At 35.4% G+C, this 22,003-nt stretch overlaps 1 protein-coding gene across 2 annotated transcripts in view; it reads right to left on the reverse strand.

Annotated features, from left to right (window-relative positions):
• The window catches only part of EBF1 (EBF transcription factor 1), a 447,106-nt gene that overhangs the window by 162,335 nt on the left and 262,768 nt on the right, over positions 1-22,003 (reverse strand). For both annotated transcript variants that reach the window (XM_031953604.1, XM_031953605.1), the window contains exon 7: positions 617-698. In XM_031953604.1, the coding sequence (XP_031809464.1) occupies positions 617-698 (82 nt within the window). The remainder of the gene's footprint in view (positions 1-616; positions 699-22,003) is intronic.

Genomic DNA, 22,003 nt, shown 5'->3' on the forward strand with positions numbered 1-22,003 from the left:
ACACTGTATTTGAAGTCCTGAAGATCTGGGTTCACATCTAGCCTTAGGTACTTAGTTGTATAATCCTAAGTAATTAATTTAATTTTTCTCAGCCTTAGTTTTCTCATCTGTGAAATGGGAATAACAATAGTAGCTATCTTATAGGACTGTTGTGAGAATAAACTGTCTTAATATATATAAAGGGCTTTGTAACTTTAAATCTGTGTGTTTACACATACATCTATATGTATATATCTATGTACATATGTTCTCTATATTACTATCATTGTGATGATTGATGATGATGATAGAATTGTGCGGGAGAATTAGTAGTAAGAGTACTGTCAAAGAGCTATATAACTGGAAAATGAAGTGCCCTGGTTCTGTATTGAATTCAAAGGATGGACAGGTTTTTATTGGGATCCAGGCAAAATAAAAAAATGAAGGCTTTCAATAAAGGAAGATCCTTTGGAAAATGTGTAGAGGGGCATGAACAAGAATCATATAGAATGAGAAAGCACAAGTGGGCTACAGACTTGACAGTTGCAAGATTTACTCTGTTGATGAGATGAAGAATCCTTTAAAATATCACAATCATCTATCACATAGAGGTCAAATTTTAAGATGGTAAACTCACCTGGAATCTCCGCATATCCCGAGGATTTCCTGCATTTTTTAGGCAATTTTGGTTACATTTGAGGAAAAATTTCAGGAAGAACCTGTGGAGAAATAAATGTCTTGGTCAGCATCTCATACCTTGGCAACAAAAGAAAAAAAATGTCACTGTTCTCCTTCAGCATTTCCTGAAATAAACATAAGCTAACTTGTTACAGCCAATATTTCACATAAGAAGCTTTAACCTCTTTGCTAGATCCAAACTGAACCATCTTCACAAAAGCAAAACTCTCAGGACTACTAACAGATCTCACAGAAGAATTGCAAAAAATAAGCCCCAAACTCACAAGGAGTAAAAAATTCCACTGTAATTTAAGACAGATATTCATTGTGCAAGAATTTCCCAGAACTCTCTAAACCAGAATATTTGTAGTAATATAAAATAGTTTCCTTTAATTTCACAAAAGATGAATATTTGGCAAAATATATACATCATGAATATAAATTCTCAGTAAGCATATTTACCCAAACAGCTCCACTGAATAAATTAGGCTCTTTGTCAGAGCCCCACAAACACTCATTGGGATTTACATGTGGAGAAACTGGCCTTCTGGCTTTGAACCAGTTTATCTATGTTTTCTTATCTTGCCTGTGTTATTTCTAAGGATATAGACTCCTGACAAAAACTATGAAAACTGGAACAAAGGAGAATCCTCTTTCAGAACATTTTCTTCCCTGATTCAACTCCACAGTAAAATCCAGGGGCTTAATTTTGCTGAATCATGGGGCTAAGGACTGAGATGACAAGTAAGCACAGGAGAAAATGCAGTGATGCAAAAGAACTACATAAGATGTAACCACAGCTAATCACTTTCAAGTGAACCAAAATCTCTACAATAGGGGAAAATATATATATTATATATAAAATTCTATTGAGTTTCCCCAACTGCCCCCCACCCCCGGCACTTTGAAATATAGATGTTTCAGTAGATTAGAAAAAGGGCTTTTAAATACAAATATTTTTCATAAATGCCAGAATGTATAAAATACTATGTAATTTTCTATTTATGAAAATATTTTCTTTTTTTTATTTCATCCTCAAGTTGACATCAGTAATAAAGTCTCACTTCAATACATATACATCCAGAAGATTCATGGTACCATACAATCCCAAATTTAATTAAAAAATTAACACAATGTCCATCTACTTATCACCTCAAGAAAGAAATAATAATGGGGTGGTGGGTCTTTTCATTAACAAATTAATGAATGAGGTATTACAGAGACAAAGAAGGTCAAAGTAATTTCTAACAATGAAATCATTTCCCTAAAAGAAAAACTTTATATTTTCTGTCAACTTGTTCACAGCAAGAAGACTATAGGAAAAAGATATCTCTTAAAAAAAGACATTGACTTCTATGAGAGTACACAAACATATACACACATTCATGCACACAAAAGTAAACATTTGACTAAAATATTTCCTTCTGTATTATGCATCACTCAACTGTCAACCCATGAAAACCAGCCTTTGAATAATAATCCATCTCAGTTTCCAGGCTCTCTCCTCAGGAGCCAAGGTTTGTCAACCTTTTGTCCAAGATAAACTACTGGCCAGGCATCATTGAAACCTGACTGTGTAAAATGAAATCTGACTGTGGGCACTACCCCGAGGCACAAACATATGTGTAGTGGACTCAGCAGCACTTGCATGTGGGAGATGATTAACAAGTGATAGACTAATTACCTCAGGTTCTTTCCAATGGGGAATAAGGTCAAAGGTTCTGGGGATAGATACAAATAATAAGTGTCTTCATGGGGCCCTCTCCTCTATGTTTGGATACAACAGGCATTCAGTGCATACAGTTCTCATTCAAAGTTCCAAAAGGCTTACAGCAAAGCCCTCTTAAGAGGGGTTTGAGTATATAACTCAATACTCCTAAAGAAATCATTTTAGAACTAAGCTAGAGTAATGGATTTAGGTATGAAAAGGAACCTATTTAACTGAAGGCCCACCATCCTAAGCTTAGGGCAGGGAAGAATATATATATATATATATATATATATATATATATATATATATATATATATTTGGTAGAAGATGAGAATGAGAGGAAGGAAGTACAGGATGGAGTCTAAGGTTTAAGATTAAAATAATGATGGATGATATCATTTACATTTCCCTTCTTGTGGACCCTCCAAGTCCTGGTCATCTCAAGTGCACACTATTCACTAAGCCTCCAAAGCTCCACCGTGACAGTTAGAGTCAGATTGTGGTAGAAGGAGCTGTCAGCACAAACCCTGGCAGACAACTACTTGCCACCGTGAGGAGGTCTGTAACAGTGCCAAAAATGGATTTTGAAAGACAAGTAATAGGGCATTAATTCTTGCCAAAGAAAAACAGAATGCAGGTACTTGTAGATCTTACACTTGAGAGATGGACCTCTGGATGAATCTCCTGTCAGCAACTCATCATTTAGCATGCAAGTTATGAAGGGCATGGATACTAGATACCAATTGCCCTAAGCTGCCCCTGCCGTGTGGAATGCTGGCAGAATTTGGAGCCCGCCCCTTCAGGGCCCTCTCCCGATGGATTGCTTGCTGAAATCGAAAGCCTGACCATCTGTTGTGGAGGATAGACATCCCTGTCAACTGGTGCCCAGGGCCTCACACAAGCCCTTATGTGGCAAAGATACTTTGAACGATATATTCTTTGGGGAAAAGCCGGCTCTACCCCTGGGGGATGTGGGAATTCTTCAGAGTTTTCCCCTAAGTAATAGCCAAGTGTCTGACCCCTTTGGCTTGTGTTTTCCCTAAAGGAATATATTCCACAGAGGTGGTAGATCTAAGAGTTAAAAATAATCTCCACTGGAGAGAAGGACTCTTCTCTGGCATGCAAATGTAGGAAAGATTTGTCAGGCTAAGGTTGCAAGGCGTCTGTAAACACTGGGACATATGTTCATCTGCTGATCAATTGAAAAGGTCCCAAATATGGAGAAGGCTTTTTAATGAAGTCCCATTATTGTAATTCAAAAGTTTTCATTTCTCTAATGAATTACAACATTTCGTGTGTGTGTGTGTGTGTGTGTGTGTGTGTGTGTGTGTGTGTTTTATAAAGTGTTGTCAGCAGAACCTTAACCCAGCCTCATTCCAACTGTGACAGTCTGACCCAGGGGCGGGGACAAAGATCCTATTTACCCTGTGGAGTCCTGCATAGTTCCATAAACTCCAGGAAACAGCCCAGCAGGGACCAAACTCCTTTTAACTCTAGTCTTTTTTTGGTGGGAAACCTTATACATGTATATATGTAATAACCAACAGGCAACAATAAGCTAATGTCCAACTTTAGTCTGAGGGATTGGTTAATGTTCAATGTGAGATTAAGCTCAAGGGGTAAAAAAGAGAAAGAGATGGAAAGAAAGAAAGATAGACAAAAATAAAGACAGGAAGGAAGGAAGGAAGAAAAAAGAAAGAAAAGCAGAAAAAAAGAGAGGAAGAAAGAAAAAAGAACTAAAAGAAAGAAAAAGACATATTTTTAAAGTATGAATGGCTTAATTATACCTGCTCCATTGGGAAAGATATAGTCAACACACACACACACACACACACACACAGACACATACACACACACAGACAGACACACACACACACACACACACACACACAAACCAAAAATTTTGATGCAATTCCAAATAAAAGTAATTAACTACTTATTAAATTCTTCACTCTTACTATCCATTATTATACTCACTTTTCCCTTGATCTACAACATCACTCTCCCACACAAAACCAGCAACTTCCCATTACTATGTACACACATACACAGACACACAGATGACAAAATCAAAGTTGTATTATCACCTGAAATGAGTATTTAGTTTATGTTAAGCATGAGCCAATCCCTTGGGCTAATATTAGTACATATTCCACAACTGAGCATTACTTGTAATACAATGGTATTGTAATACAATACAATTATGTGGATATAATCAATTACTTTGATCCAGTTAAGACAGTCTTCCATGCTGGTGATTAATCCATCTAACACTCAATCAAAAGTATTTTTAAAATACTTTTGATATGTTCAGAGCACTGTATCTAGATACTGTGAAGAAGTTCTAGATAGCCAAGGAGGATCTCCTCTTATCTGTGTCCTAAGGTAGACAAAAAGGATGATGAGGGTACACAAATGTATTAAGATTAGTTGAATGGAATGGGGATATATCATCTAGAGAAGAGAAGTTCCAGATAGGACCTGAAAATAATTTTGTTGTTTAGTGTCCTTCATGACTACATTTGGAATTTTCTTGGCAAAGATCCTGCAGTGGTTTGCCATTTCTTTCTGCAGCTCATTTTACAGATGAAGAAACTAAGGCAAATAAAGCTGAGTTTTCCGGAGTAATAATGGGTTAGTAAGTGTCTGAGGTTGGATTTTAATTCATGTCTTCCTGACTTCAGATTCAGAATTCTATCAACTGTGCCCAGCTGCCCCTATGGATTCTAATAGTTGACCTCAAGGCATATCACATATGAAGGCATATCACATAGAAGACAGGTTTCACTTGTTTTATATGATTCCAAAAGGCAGAATTAGAATCAATATATAAAATTTACAGAGTCAGATTCCAAGTCAATATATGGAAATTTTTCCTAAAAAGTAGAGTTGAGTGGAATGGGTTTACTTGGGAAGTAGCTAACTTCTTGTCACTAAAAGTTTTCAGTTTGGTATTAGGAATGTTGTGGAATCTATTCAGATTCTGTTCAGATATACTTTGGAGCAGTTGGCTTCTGAGGTTTCTTCTACATTTGATATTGTACATTTCTATATTACTTATAATAGGCTTAATAACAAACATTTAAAAGTGTTTATTGACTGCATTGCCGCAATGTAGAGTCAGCACATGGTAGAAATAGGGGGGATATTCCCACAGTTTTGTACCTATTTCATCCCTTTAAGGTTGTTAGATCTCAAAAAGCAGGAGGTAGATAAAAATATTCGACTAAAATTCAGAAGATCTGGATTTCAGTCCAGGATGCGCAACTTGCTTGTTGTGTGACTTTGGGCAACTTATTTGATCTCCAGTGTGAGGGCAAAATAATTGTCTAGGACCAGATGACCACTAAGGCATCTTCCAGGTTTAAGCTGTTATGCTATGTCAACACCTCAGAGATATAATATTCCTCTGGGAGACTATGGATATCTATATATATATGGCTTTTAAATGGCTTATAACATAATGCCATAAACCTAATAAATAGTCCATAAATTTAGGTGATTGGCCAAAAGAAATAACTAAATAAAAATACCAACAACAATTAAAGCAATAATCCCCAAAGTCCTGAGACACATAATCAGAAAATACAGATATTAAATCATTTTTATAAAACATGAGTTATTCAAAACTTGAAGGGCAAATTTGGTAACAGATTGTACATCATTAATTATGATGCAAAGTATTCTTATAGATCAGAGGTAAGCAGGTTGAATTCTGCCTCCCTATATCCCAATTCAGAAAAATCACGTTTGGTTGTTTTCATCTGTTCTTATAAAGTCCAAAGTTAAAAAGGAAAGGAGCAAAGCAGACCTAACCCAAAGCATAAAAACCCTATCTGCAGTCTTGAGACTTTCTACAAGCTCTTCTAACTTATGCCTGCAGATGGTTTACATGGCAGATGATCCTGCCAAAAGATATTCAGAGCACGGAGCCTCACTCTGGCCCCTGAACAGGGAACAGCTGTGTCAAGACAGCCATAGGGTTCCTTTTGTATGATATTTGGGCTGGCACCATACACAGTGAACTAGAGGGTGACATAGGGAAATGACTTACGATTCACAGACCTCAGTGGTGAAATTGTTTGTTTCAATGAAGGACAACAGTTTTGGCTCTTTCTTCCAACAACAGAGGGAAAAGAATAGCAGGGGCTACTACATCCTGCACTCTATCTTTATAAATAGACAGTATGAGATTCTGAAAGAACCTCAACTTTCAAGCTGGGAGACAGATTTGATTTCTAGCTTCAATATTTACAAATTGTATGACTATAGATAAGTGACCTTACCTCTCTGCGTCTAAAATTCCTCACCAAGAAAATGTGAATAATACCATCTCTACAACCCACTTCACCATAGGTTTACCATAGGGAGAGTACATTGCAAACCTTAAAGCACTATATAAATGTGAATTATTATTATTACCCTGAGATGCTGAGCTTCAAGGAGCTGAGTTTAATAAACTTTTATATGAATGGATAAGCAGGAATCATCTACCCATTGCTGCAATAAATATGTCTCTTGAAGAAAAAGAAAAAAAAGTTACTTGGAAAGAGAAGATCTTACATTCCTAATGTCAAAGAAAAGCTTGTCTGTTCCCAATACATTGGAGAAATTGTTTGAGAACAGTTCATCCATGGGAAAATATGATATCTGTATGGCTGCCAAGATTGGGAAGACCTGAGGAGATATAATGAACGAAGAAAGACTTGAAGGACAAATTGAAGCTAACTCCCTCTCTGACCTCCCCTCATTTTCCAAGGACTAAAAGTTCTAGAGACAAGTTGGACCAAATCCAAATTCTACAGGTCTCCTTTACGAGGAAGATTAAAGACCACATCACGAAGAAGATTCTACTGAGTTAAAAACAATTTAATAGTATCAAAAAAGGAGAGGTGGAAGGGACCTGATTCAATCTTTGCCATTCACATTGCAAGGAAATAGGGGGTTAAAGGGCTCCATTAAAGGTGCTAACAGTTAAATGACAAACCTACATGTTCTGATTCAGAAGTCCAAAGAGAAAAGTAAGTTGAGAACCATCATAGGGATATGAGCAATGTGCCACTCTGAGAATTCCTATAACTGATCAGTCACTAGAAAATGCTAAGAATTCATTAATTGGTAAAAAAAAAAAATGTTGGAAAAACTGGAAATCAGAATGACAGAAATTGGGTATAGACCAATATATTACAACATTTACTAAGATAAGCTCAAAATGTATATATGACCTAGATAAAAAGAGAAATACAAAAAAATTTGAAGAACATAGAAAATATTACTTATCACTCTCTAACATCTTGATCATTTTAAACAACTATTCAGTCCAAAGAGAGATCTGTAATTAAGCTGAAAAGTACTTACTCTCTTTGAGCAAGAGACATTGGGGAGTAAAAAGAGGGAGAAAAAAAAAGATGTGATAAATAAAACACCACCAGAAGAAAGGCAACCATTGTAAATAGGCTTTCTCACAGCAAAAGTCACATCCCAAAGTCAGGAAATAGAAAAAAAAAGTGAGAACTGACCACTTCCTAATAGGAAGAGAATCAGTTGAGTAGTTTCTTAGAAACAACACAAAGGAAAATCAGTCACAAAGCTTTCTTAATTCCTACTTCTGCTTATTGTTACCAATGGATACTTCTAACAAGTTTGAACCAGGGGTGAACAGAATGAGAAAATGGCCACCACCTTTCTGTCAGATTCTTTTATATTAACTCAGTGACACTCATTAATTTTTTTCACATCAAAGTCTCTTAGAGCAGTCTATCCCCAGAGTTGGTCTTCTCAGTCATAGCCATCAAGAATGAGACAGATAGTTAACCTAAGCAAAACCTGAAGTATTTGTCTGCTCCTTGGGGAATGAGGACTGTCTTTAAATTGCTACCATCAAAAATAACACAATCAGATGAGAATCACGCAGAAGGTAGTGTTTGAGACCTTGGGGATGAGGATCAGGAAAGGGAAACCAAGAGTTTCTTTTCTAGGTCACTAGTTCAAGTCTATGAAGCCTCAGGTTGATCCAGATGAAGGCATGATCAAATGACAGCTGCCTATTCTCCCTTGCTAACAGATGTCTATGGTGTGTACTTAGTTTAGCAACCCAAGGCTATAGAAACCAACCAAAGACTAAAACGGAGTTGACCTTATATTAAGTGAAAATTAAGATATTATTTCAAGGACACCAGAAATATCTTCCTGAAAATATTTCCTCCATATCCTGGTATATGCTTAAATTTCCACAGTTAGTACAAAAATTCCAATTTATAAGGCACTTTGGGAATAACAAGCAGAACCCAGAGATGGGTAGGACAAATGTATCTATCCCCATTTTAAAAAAGAAAATTGAGACTCAGAAAAGGTAAATAACTTGGCTAGAATTTGGACTTGGTCCTCCTGATTCTGATAAAGCATTCTTTTCACACCCAGACTTTTTATTATTTGTTTTATACATTTATTAAAATGAAAATATTACTGAAAGAAGAGCACTATAAATGCTAAGGCATTTATAGCATGAATTCATTAATTCATTTAACAAATAAATATAGAGAATTTACTAAGGTCCTATATCAGGTCCTATAAATGGATCAGAACAGGTGTTGATAAGAGAGGAAAAAAAAGCAAGAGGCATCTGGATTCTTGAAGGAGATAGGGAGAAGTGAACAAGGAGGTAAAAAGCACAGAGCCAAGGAGTGACAGAGACAAACTGCACTACCTTCATAGCTTTTTCTAAGACTGGCCATGAAATAAATCCCATTTTATCTCCTTTGAAATAAGATTTGAAATTAGCATGAGAATTTCTGTCATTTCCATTAAGACATTGCCATTATAGATTTTAATGATTGCAGTTATATATATATATATATATATATATATATATACACACACACATATATATGTATGTATGTATACACACATACATGCTTACATATGTACCCTACCCCTATCCACCATGAAGCTATATAGCAATTAACCATTAATGATAGATATGAAGAAGTATAGGAATATCATTTTTGATGAAAGAGTCAATAGAAATATTGATGCTGAGGAAAATAGAATAAAAATCAATAGCAAATAGTATCTTAAGGAGACCAGCATAAATATATTTAAGGAAAGATATGTGTAGCTAAAATATGTATGTACATGTATACATACATATTGGTGACTATGAACACATGTGTGCATATGCATATAAACATATGTGTACATATATAAACAATATTATATCACCTATAGATGTCCACATGCAGGCTGCTTTTCATATTTGCCTGCCGTATTACCATTTTTTCTACAATACAATATACAATAACCATACACTGACAATTTTAAAACAGATCATCTCAGATGATAACAAAATATTTTGAATCCATCCTAAAACCTTAAAAAACTTTCTCTATGAGGTAAAGAAAAGAAGTCCTAATTATTTCCATTTCAAAGATGGGAAAATGGAGCATCCAAAGGACTTTAGATGAAGTCACACTAGCATCAGAATGGAACAAAAGGAAACTCAGTTCACCAACTCTTCAGCCCATTCTTTTTCCTACTACTCTTTTAAAAAATGATAGATATATGGTATATAATTACACTTAGAATTAAAACATTGTTTAGCACTTTGATTTTTTTTGTCCCGAGAATACTTTGTATGCAAGTCCTTCTATCAATAATGAAAGAAAAAAAGGAGAGGGAGAGGCATGGAAGATGAATGTCAAGAAAAGGAAAAATCTTAAACTAAAACTAGGAGAGGATCTGTTCAGTTTTAAGGAAAGACTTCTTTACCTAAAGATTTATATGATACTAAAATAAACAGGCCTGGGGAAATGATATAGTTTTCCTTTTAGAGATTTTCAAACAGAGACTAGATGATTTTCTTTCTGGAGGCAGAGAGTTAAGCTAACTTAACATCCCTTTTGACTTTATTATTTTAACCACTAAGTCCTATTTTTACCCACAAAATTTAGGAAATTGGAAAAAATAATCACCCCATTTTACAGGGATAAAACTAAAACCAACAATTCATAGTAACAACAAAAACAACAACAATGGTAGCCCACATTTATATGGTGATTTGACATTTGAAAGGTATATTTTATGCATGATCTCATTTAAGCCTCATAACAACTAAGGCTCATAGAGATTAAGACACACAACTAATAAGTTTCTGATTCAGGATTTGAATCTATATATTTCAGAAGGGGAGAACGAGAGCACAGTGGATAGAGTGCTGGCTAAAGAAGAATTTGCTTCCTGAGTTCAAATCTGGCCTCAAACACTTCCTAACTGTGTGATACTGGGCAAATCATTTGATCCTGTTTGCCTCAGTTTCCTCATCTGTAAAATGAGCTAGAAAAGGAAATGACAAACTACTCCAGTATCTTTGCAAAAAAAATTCCCCAAAAGGGTCATGAAGAGCCAGAAATGACCAAAACCACAGAAATTCCAGAGGATTATAGATAATATAGTGAATAGTCAGGAAGATCTTTTAAAAATGGCCTTAAATACTTATTTCTTATGTGATCACAAATCTCTCACCACTTCAATTTCCTCATTTACAAAATGGGAATAATAATAGCACCTGCCTCCTAGGATTGTTGTGAAGATCATATTTGTAAGACCCTTGGCAAACCTAGAAGTGCTATAGAAATGCAAGCTATTTACTATTATTGTTATTCCAGACTCCAAGCCCAATTTACTATCCAATGTGCCACGTGACGAGTTACCATGCCTAGTCAGTGTCTAATATATTGTAGTTGTTCCATAAATATTTTTAAATTGAAGCATATTTGTTACTTGTGATCCAGAATTTGTTAATACAGTGATGTTACAACAGTTAAAGGAAGAACACCTTGGCCATAGGTAAATCTCTGGTGCATGAAAAATAAAATCAATTGAATGAATAAGGTAATGCTTCCTTAAGAGTCCTTGATTTCTCATTTTTAAAATTTTTTATGGATTTTTATTTTTAACTTGAACTTTTAGTTAAATTTTTGGGTCTCTTTAAAATGTTTAAACAGAGAGAGAAAACAAACTTTAGTTCTGTTAGGGCTAAACACTGCTACAATGAATTTGCTTCAGAAATACTAAAAATCATTCTAGAAGGCAGTTAGAAGGTTCAGTGTAAAGAACTTTGAGCTTGGAGTCAGAAATATCTGAGTTCAAATCTGGATTCTGTATTCCTGGGCAAGTCACTTAATCTCTGTTTGCCTTAATTCACTGGAAGAAAATATGGCAAATCACGCCAGTATCTTTGCCAAGAAAACCCTACTGACTATGATCCATGGGATTATAAAGAGTCGGACATGACTGAACAACAACAAATCAGTCTAGCAACTTTGTATGAAATCATATGTCTTAAGCTCGAAAATTTTTCCATTCTCTCCTCACTTATTTGACCACATCTAGTCATTGGAGTGAAAACATGGCCTTTAAAATGTCTTTTTTTAGCTATAACAATTCACAAACATATCTCTGGTTAAAAATGGAGAAAATCCTTATTTTCTCAAAGATAGTCAAACCGGTTTTAATTTTGTATATAGTTGACAAGGGATAGAGGTGCAACAGAGTCAGTTTGGATGGAAATTTAAGGATAACAAGTTTACATTCAAATGGGAAAAAAATATCAAAAATTATGAAAAAAAAAAACGTAAACTCCATTTGCCTTAGAGTCCAAGGCAAAAACCTGCCCAGGAAAGTGAGGATAGGAAGTCTTATTATTGGCTCAAAGGAGCTTGAAGTCCATCCTGTGTAGGTAGATAGCTCATACTTGAGAGGAAAGCAAATACAAAGTCCTTTGGTCATTGCCGAGTAGAGAACCCACATGTGTAGGTTATACAAGATGAAGATTGAGATCAATTCCAACTCTCAAATTCTGATATTTGCAATCTGGTAAGAAAATGTTCCAATGTACAGAAAGGCAAAGTTCTCATAGTTTTCAAATCTTTTCTAGAGAAACATAGACTTCATCTGTAATATCTAGCTGACTGAGACTTAGAAAGTAGCTTAATGTCAAGAGCTTGTAATCTGCAAGAAGGAAGCAGGAGTGGGAGAATGGGGAGAGTATACTCATTCTAGAAAAAGGAACTTCCCCTCTTGATGAATGAAAAGTCCATTCTAATAGTTATATCTAGCAAGATGGAAATCATGTTAACAACAATGCACCAGTAGGTCTGAGTTGGAAAATAACACCAATCAACAAGATGCCCCACCTCTCTGACATACTGCATTTAATTAACTTAGCACTCAATATAAGCATCTCCTAAACGGCCTTAATAGAAAATGGGAAAGACCAGAAGAAATGCATGCACTGGACATTCTCTTGACCAACTTTAATCATTCCTCATTTAAGCATGCTAAGAGAGAAAAGTCTACAACACCCAAAATGGTAGATCATTTTAAATCATTCATATTTGAATTTAGAATAATGAGACCTACTCAGATATAACCACACTAAGATATATAGATATAATCTTATTTACACATTTAATATTTGTACCATCTCTGCCTCTCTCTAAACTTATTCAGCCCCACTCTACTATTAGCAAACTGAGATAGATCTGGGAAGTAGAAATAAGGAGACCTCCAAGTCACTGGACAAAATCCATCACAGAAAACTCATTGTGTGAAGTTTGTTTTGGGAAGAGATATCTTATTTTTCTATGATAAAGTGCTAGCATCTGAACAGTGAAATAAAGATATGCAGTAAGCCATTAGCAGCAAATGCATCTGGATCTTTAAAAGACTGAAGACCATCCTCCTTTAAACTAATTTCACTGGTCCAATAACTTTTTTAACCACACCCACTGAGTTCGCCACATTGCATTTTCACATTCTCACTGTCATTGCCTGGGCACACACATCATTACTGATAATGAATTTAATTTGAGCAATGACTTTCATTGAAATCTCAGTGAATCTTAACATGCCAACACAAGCAGAAGCCAAATAAAACAAGTGACTCCTTAATTTGGATTTAGAGCTCTGGACTAGCCTCCAAATAAAAATAGCCAGAAAGTGCCATATCTACTGAGGACTAATGATAATCATATGAGCCCCAAATTATTCTGGTTTATATTATAGACTATACAATAAGTCTGTGTGCTGAGTCCATAAAAATATAAGTAGGAATGTATCATTTTTAAAGGGAATGCAAAATATATTCTGACCTGATTTTACTGAGAGTACTGTCTAAAGATATCATAAGAAACTAATAAGGAAAAGCTGTGGCAGAAGCTGCCTTGCATACTGAACAATGAATGACACACACATTTAAATTTTACAGGGTACTTCAGGCACTCACATCACTTATATCAATTCTCCTAAGGAATGATAGTATTCAAAAGAAGTTTCTTTTCTTCTCAAAACAGAAATTCTGGACTTTAACCAAACATCACACTAAAGACAGAATCATAGAACTCAAAGGAAATTTGGAGATTTTGAAAGTTAATCTCTTAATTTGTGAGAGGAGAAAGCAGATTCAGAGAAAAGTGACATACCTAAGGTAACAAAGAATTTTGGGGGCAGAATTAGCAATAGACTTCAGATTTGTGTCTCTCTTGTCTTTTTAGTAAATCATGCTACCTTTGCAAAATAATAATAGCTACTATTTATATAACACTTTTAAAAGGTTTGCTCAGTTCTTTACAAACACTCTCTCATTTGAACCTTGCAACAGTATATTGAATAGTTTTTAACAAAAATTTTTGTTGATTGTTTAATATATTACAAAACTGTGGAAACCGAGGCTGAGAGATTAAATTACATGCCCATAGTTAGCATAGATCCAAGGCAGGATTCAAATCCTGGGCTTCCTTGACTCTACCTCCTATAAAATCATTTTAGATTGATTTCATCTATGTTCATGTATTCCCTAACTAGATTGTAAACTTTTAAGGGTCAAGGATTATTTTTTCTTTTGACAATTTATCTTCAGAACCTTTTCCAGTATGACATGTAATAGGTATTTAATGATTTCTTGTTAATTAGTTGATTAATTGATGATGGTCTCATATAATCAAATCTGCTATGGGTAATATCCCAGGTTCTGTTAACTAGCTGCTCTTTAGAAGTGACTGGCTGAGCTTTACATGATATGATCATAAGAGTTAGACATGATGGCCTAAGATATCCTAAATTTACTGGAATTCATCAATGTGGACAATTAAGAATCAGTCCCTTTGCAGATTCCCAGACTGTAGGTGGCTATAATCATGTTGGTGTCTAAACATGTTTAAGAACCTTTGTTAAAACTGCTGAGAGTTCCATTGCAAGAGGTTATTTCCTCTCACAGAAGAAAAAAAAATGGAGCAATCTAAATAACCATAGAATTGATCCAAGGACAGAGTTTTCACATGTTAGTATGGTTAGTTTCTAACTCTATGACCTTAGGCTAGCCTCTTTCCCTCTCTAGATCTCAGTTGGGGAAAATGTTCTTTAAGATCAATTCCAACTTGATTTCCATATTCCTTAGTCACTTTATTTCTGAGTCTTAGTTTCACCATCTGTAAAATGGAATAATCATATTTGTTTTAAAAGAGTGCTATAACCCAAAAGAAGTGATCTATATAAAAGTACTTTGTAAACTGTGATGCTATACAAATATAAGTAATAATTGTATTTAGATATAATGTTTATATATTTATGTGTATTTACTATAAATCATATCATATGGCTTTATGATATATTTATATGTATTTATTATAAATCATATTAGGTTCAAAGGAAGTAATCACTGAAAAGCAAGTGCAGCCATACTCAAATTTCAGAGGTTTGGTAGCTTTTTCTAGAAAAATTGAAAGTTGTTGCTGGTATTTTTCTATCATGAGGTTATTGCTAAAAAGCAAATGTAGATATGGGAGAAAACTCTGCTTTCCCACCTGTTCACAGCTGGATTTTTCAGGGATCTTAATTCAACCCAAAGCTGCAACCTCTGTTCACATTTTACAGCCAATTAGTTGTTCTGAAAAGAAGGCAAACATCTGAGAAGGTGTCTCTCCCCAACACAGTGAACCACTTTGCAAACCTTTTCACACTTTCTACAAAGTGTATAGCTTCCAAAATGCATTGGAGATCCCAGGTTTGGTTTTTCAAAGATTCCCTGTTCCCAGTAGACCACCAGTCCTTAATAAAGATTTCTAAAAGCAGTGGAATAGAATGAATACAAACTGGGAAACAGGAAAACAAGACCCTAGTCATGCTCAACAATAGCAAATGTTTATATAGTATTTACTGTGTGCCAGAAGCTGTGCTAAACATGTTACAATTATTGTCCCATTTGATCTTCACAATAACCATGGGAGGTAAGTGCTATTACATCCCCATTTTATAGATGAAAAAAAAAAACTGAGATAAACAGAGCTAAAGTGATTTGTCCAGTGGTCACACAGGATGCATCTGAAACCACAAATGAATTCAAGTCTTTCTAACTTCAGACCCAGTGTCCTATCCATGCTGGCTATGCCATGAATTCCTCAGGTGAGCTTGGAGCAATCCCTTCCTTTCTCCGAGCCGTGGTTTTTTCACCTATAAAATTCGAGTTGGACTAAACAATGTCTATAAGCCTTTCTAGTTCAGACAATCTATGATTGTAATTAGTTATTATTTTTTCTTCACTGAACTCATTATAAAACAGCTGCCCCCAAGCATGAATAATGGACAAAATAGCATTATAACAATGCCTGTTTAATTCTTTCAGCCATATACCATTTCGAGACTCATTTCCAAAATCTTTGCCATGTCAATTCCTAGAAAAACTCCAGAACAGAAACTACTCTTGGCAATTGTTACTGGCCAGATAGTTATTTACCCTTTGTTATTGCTTTTTTAAAATTTTCAATGAGATCTCACGTCCATTCCCTCAAATGACAATCAGAACTACTCTATAAAGTAGACAGGACATGTTTTATCATCATATGATAGCAAGAGAAACCGAGCCACAGAAAGTTTAAGTGACTAATACTTTCATCTTCGGTTCTCAGACTCTTTTTTAACATTTTTAAATAGTTAAAAAAAGAAAAAGAAAAAAGAAAGAAACAACTCAAAGGTTGAGTAGTCTCTTACTGGACCTCCATAGAAAGCATGAAGTAATTTAATCTCTCCAGACTTCAGTGTCCTCCTCTGTCAAATAAGAGGATCAGACTAGACTATTTCCAGGATGCCTTAGAGTTCTAACATATATGATCTCTGTCCCAAACACCACGATTCCCTGAAACCAGGTCAAAATGTTTAGGGTATAATCCCAGTATTAGTGATATTTCTGGGGAAGCAGGGTTAAAAACATTTCCTTTTTATTCTCCAAATGAAAGCTATTTCCTGAAATGACCATCTGCTCCACACTATTCAATATTCAATTCAATTCAATAAACATTTATTAAGTGCCTTCTATGTGTCAGACACTATGCTAAGTGCTGATTAAAGAAAATCCTATATGCAACTATCTCAAATTAGTATATTCATTTCTTTTCAGTGCTTGTTATCTAGTTATAAAATGGAAAATTAGTGGGAGAGAATATACCAATTGTTTCTCATTTCAGCTGTGACAGCTCTGAATCTTGAATTATGTGCACCCAGGTTCAAATTTAGCTTCTGAAACTTACCAACTGTGTAATCCTGGGAAAGTCACTAACTTCTCTGAAATACAGTTCTCTCGTCTGTAAAATGTGGTAATAAAGGTACTTACCTCACAGGTTTCTTATAAGAATTAAATGAGAATGTATGAAAAGCCCTCAAAGTATGATGTAAATGTGAGCTGTTACGGAATTTGGAACAAGATAACCCCAAAGCCACATAATAACATTTTATCCTGTACTCACTCACCCTATAGCCTGGCATTTCTAGGTTGATCCAAGAAGATCTCAGATACATATGAAGATATTCTCAAATTTAAATTCAAATTGTTTTTCCAGAAGCACAGTAGAGAACTAAATTCATGTTTCTTTCCTTGAAAAGTAAGAGATTTCTATGCACACTCTGGTTTTTTGATACTTAGCCAAAGAGATGGATCCAGAATCTGCCTCCCCACTGCTGGTATGGCAAATTACCATTTCATTCTGTAAATAGTTGAGGAAAAAGCCACATAATTTTCAAACCACAAGCTAGGCTTGCCCAAAGGCAGCTTTACCACTCACTTCACCAAATAGTACAGCCTTGTTTTGTTCATGGGAGTTTGGGGGTGGGGGAGCACTCTGTTACTGAAGTATGGGATAGGAATTTCTTTCATCAGAGGACTTCCTCTTTAGGCTTCTCAGATACTCAAAGGAAAATTGCTAAAAATTTTCTTTCAAAAACCTTTTCTCCCACTCCTGAAAAAAAAACATTCCTAGAACCAAGGAATAGTAGACAAAGAAGAGACATTAAAGTCTAATCCAATGCTTTTATGTTATAGATGAGAAGCCCAAAGCTCAGAGAGGTCAAGTGATATATTTAAAGTCACACAGCTGTCTAATGAAAGAACGAGGATTGAACCAGTAGACTCCTTTTTCCTTCAATATCATGCTGCTTCTACTACCCCTATAAACAACTGGTCTATTTTTATTACTAAAAAGCAAGCTAGAAATCATACCAATATCTAACACTTTGGCAAAATACACATGTATTTTAAATTGCAAAATGAAAGTTTCATTTCTTGGTTTCTCAAAATGAGCACTAACCCCCCCCCCATTCTATCAGCTTTCTAAATCTCTCTTCCCTCCCCCAATTACCAAAAGATCTGTGATTTCTTCAGGGTGGGAAACTCCCTCCATGATCTACCATTTAGTGCATATGTCTGGGGAAGCATGGAGAGGTTAATAATAATGGGTAATATTTAAGTAGCCCTTACTATATATGCCTTACAAATATTCTCTCACTTGATCCTCACAACAATCCTGGAAAGTGGATTCCATGATTATCATTATTTTATAGATGAGGAAACAGAAGCAAACTAGGATTGTGACTGTCCCAGAGTCACATAGCTAGAAGTGTCAGGAGGACAGTATTTTATCTACTAAGCCATGTACCTCTTACCTCTTATATTATTGTAATAATAACAGCTTACATTTCATAGGCTTTATTGCTTACAAAATATTTACCTCTGGCATATGTAGTCCAAATGATGTTCTTTTTATTTTGAAGAGAAGACTGAGGTCCAGAGTTTATATGATTTGCCTGAGGTCATATAGTGATTGGCAGAGGCAGAACCTAATTCAGACTTTTTAACTTCAAGGACAATGTTCTGTCCACAACACCCAACGTGACAAAACACTCCAGGGTGTGGCCCAAACTAGATTAAAATAGAATTAAGAAATATTTTACACACAATACAAAAATACAGATAATATGTTTTAAAATTAAGTCAATTTGTTCCTCCACTTCCATTTCCATGTGCCAGCCATATGCATTACACCATATTCAAGCAATGAGAAATTAGAATTTCCACAACATTTCAAATGTAACATTTGAATGTGGTGATCAAGTGTTGGAATTCTGCACCGGAATACTACACCAAGCACAAGATACTTCTTTCTTTGATCACCTCATCACTTAGGCCTATGTGTAAATAGAATATTACAAAAGAAACCAAATTATATTGAAATAGTTATCGATTTTTTAAATTTCCTGAAACTCAGGTTAAGAATTTATAACAGATGATTGCCAAGTTCCTTCTTAATCTATTATGTGAGCACTTGATCTTCACACATGGTAGGCCCCAGTTTTTACACTAAACACTAAAAGTGAAGAGGGGGAAAAGAGAATAACTCACATCTAAGTCTGTTTTCTTGCTTTTTGCTGAGGAGCTTTATAAGTCACTGCCTACTCTTTCCAAGATGAAGGATCAATGCTTGCATTGGGATTGTGACAAGCCTCTCCAGAATTAGAGTCCTTTATTATCACAATAGGATGGGAAAAGTCACCTAATTAACAGAATTTATCCTCATTTACTCAGCAAAAGCACTGATCTTCAATCACTCTGCCTCTTTTTAATTACTTTTCTTAGCACAACTTTTCCCCCTAAGTTGACCCTTCATCTTCTCATGTTAAAAAATGTGTTAAAATTCTCCCCCACAAACTCTGTACCAGTTATGATGCTAGATTTTATTCATTTGAATAAATAGAAAAAATACACCAAGGTCTGTCAGAGTTCACACAATGCCTTTGAATCTGCAGCCATAATGGTGTCATCCTTTAGCTGGAGATCTGCTCAGAGTAAGTTATGAGAGAGAACAGAATGCCTGTTAATTGTAATATGACACTAACATTAGAAGACCTGCAATCCGCTGGTAGGCTAGCATTAGTTTAAGTGCCTGAAAAAATCAGGAGCATCAAACTAACAGTTCTTTAAAGAAAATATCAGTCACAGCTGACACCCACTTCCTTCTTCCGCTTTGCTTCTTCACACCCATGTGTTCAAGGGGAGGTAAGTCTTGTTTGTTTGTTTTAATATCAAAATAAAGTCACTTTCAGCTAACATAACAGGCTGGTAGTAGCTTGTTTTGTTTTGTGTTTTCCTTTTTGCAAGACATCAAGGCAATAAAAGAGTCAATGTTAAACCTTTAAGAGAAGTTGAACTTTTGTCCTTCCTCCCCTTTCTTTCTCTGTTATGGAGACAAAATTGTTCACATCTCTATTTCAAATTGAGGAGTCAGAGTTAGGACTGTAAGGCAATTTTCAAATTTTTGCAACCCATACTGATCATGGAATCATGGGATTTTTGTTTTGGAGACAATCAGCTAAGTGACACAACCAGTAAATATCTTAGGCCATATTTGATCTCAGGTCCTCCTACCTGTGGGACCAGTGCTCAATCCACTGTACCATCTACCTGTCCCAAGAAGAAGAATTTGAACAGAAAGAGAGCTTAGAAATCAGCTAGTTCCATTCTTTATGGTACAGAAGAGGAAACTGGGAGGCTGAGACTTTTCTTGCATCACACAAATATACATCCAGTATTTAAAGCCAGACCTCTTTGCTTTCAAATATATAGCTTATTATGATCTTGCATTGGAGACCTAGAAATTATGTAGTAAGGATAAGAGAGAAGTTTACTAACTCCTAATGGAATGAAAGTCATTTGTACTCAGGTCAGTGGATGTTGAGCTCCAGAACAGAAGAGATGCCCAACTAGGAACTGAGTAACTCCAACTACTTTGAGACAGAAGCACCAAGATAATGGCAAAATAAAGTGGAAAGCAGATTGTAGGGCCAACTCACTCACAGTGGGTGTATAGGGAAGATGTAATCAACTGAAAACCTGATGCCATGTTCTATTCTTGTGTAGGTTCACTGGGAGGAACAAAATGCAGCTTCAGAATACCTCTAAGAGGTAAAGCATGAGGTAATAAATAAAATCACAAAATCTGAATACTGAAAGGGACTTCAATGGCCATTTAACCCAACCCTTACATAAAAGGAGTTTTTATTATGTGCAATCATTTTTGTTATTGTACTATGTTGTAGAAATGCTTGTTTTATTCCATAGATTAAATTTTATTAAAAAAGGGAAATTCCACCATAATGTACCCAGTATGTCAGTAAATACCGTCACTCCCACTAGCTTTCTGTTGTATCAATGTAATGATACTAGGGGTGAATAGGTCATATTTATATGGAGATAATTACATGTAAGTCTTTCTTTAGAGTCAGTACAGTTCAGAGAGCCTTGAGGTAGACTAGCCCTCATCACCAGAACAGGAAGGAGATGAACCTATCCTATTTTCTCAGAAATGTTATCAACTCTGTACCTGTTGTCCCTAGAAGTTCTATCCATTGTCAGAGAATCAGAAGAATCTGAGTCAAGTTCATAGATCAGAGAATTGGAGCTAGAAGGGACCAAATAGAACAGATAGTGTGACTACCTCCCTTTTGACAGAGAAAGAAACTGAGGTCACAGAAAGCTTAAGTAATTTGCCTTATTATTATTATTATTATTATTATTATTATTATTATTACCTTACAGGTAATAAGCAGAAGAATTAGATGCTCTGATGCTAAATTTATCTTTTTACCTCCCAATGAAATAATTCATTCAAAGTTCTACCATAACCTTAATGAATATATCTAAAATTGCTCTTATGGATCATTTTAACTACTTATTCTTTGTGGATAGAAATCTGGACTTGGGGTTAGAATTAAGCCCTCCCTCAAATACTAGCTATGTGAACCTGAACAAATCACTCAAATTGTCCCAGCCTCAATTTTCTCATCTGTAAAATGCAGACAATAACGGCACCTATATCACAGGGTGATCATGAAGATCAAAAAAGAAAACCAAAGTCAAGTGATTTGCCAACTTCAAAGCACTAGATAAGCTATATAACTATTATTATTACACATTAGGCAGATAATTGGAAAGGCCCTGTACTCAGTGCTACAGATAGAAAGATGAAATAAGATCCAGTCCTTTCCCTTAAGGAATAGTTTTCCCATGAAATATGCTCTTGGAGCCCTATGCTTTAGGCAAACTGGGCTCTTCACTTTTCACTGACAAAAATGATTTACATTTTTCTGCTTCCAAACATGTGTTGTTCTTTCTCCTCTACCTCTCCCATCTCTGTCAATAGAAAGTCTACTTTTTCTTTCTAGCTCTATTAAAGTGATACTCCCTCTGTGAAATGTTCACCAATGATGACAAGAAGAAATGATTTCTCTTTCTTTTACACTCTCATGTTCCTGGTA

The sequence above is a fragment of the Sarcophilus harrisii genome, chromosome 2 (genome assembly GCF_902635505.1).
Source record: "Sarcophilus harrisii chromosome 2, mSarHar1.11, whole genome shotgun sequence".
NCBI classification, from domain to species: Eukaryota; Metazoa; Chordata; class Mammalia; order Dasyuromorphia; family Dasyuridae; genus Sarcophilus; species Sarcophilus harrisii.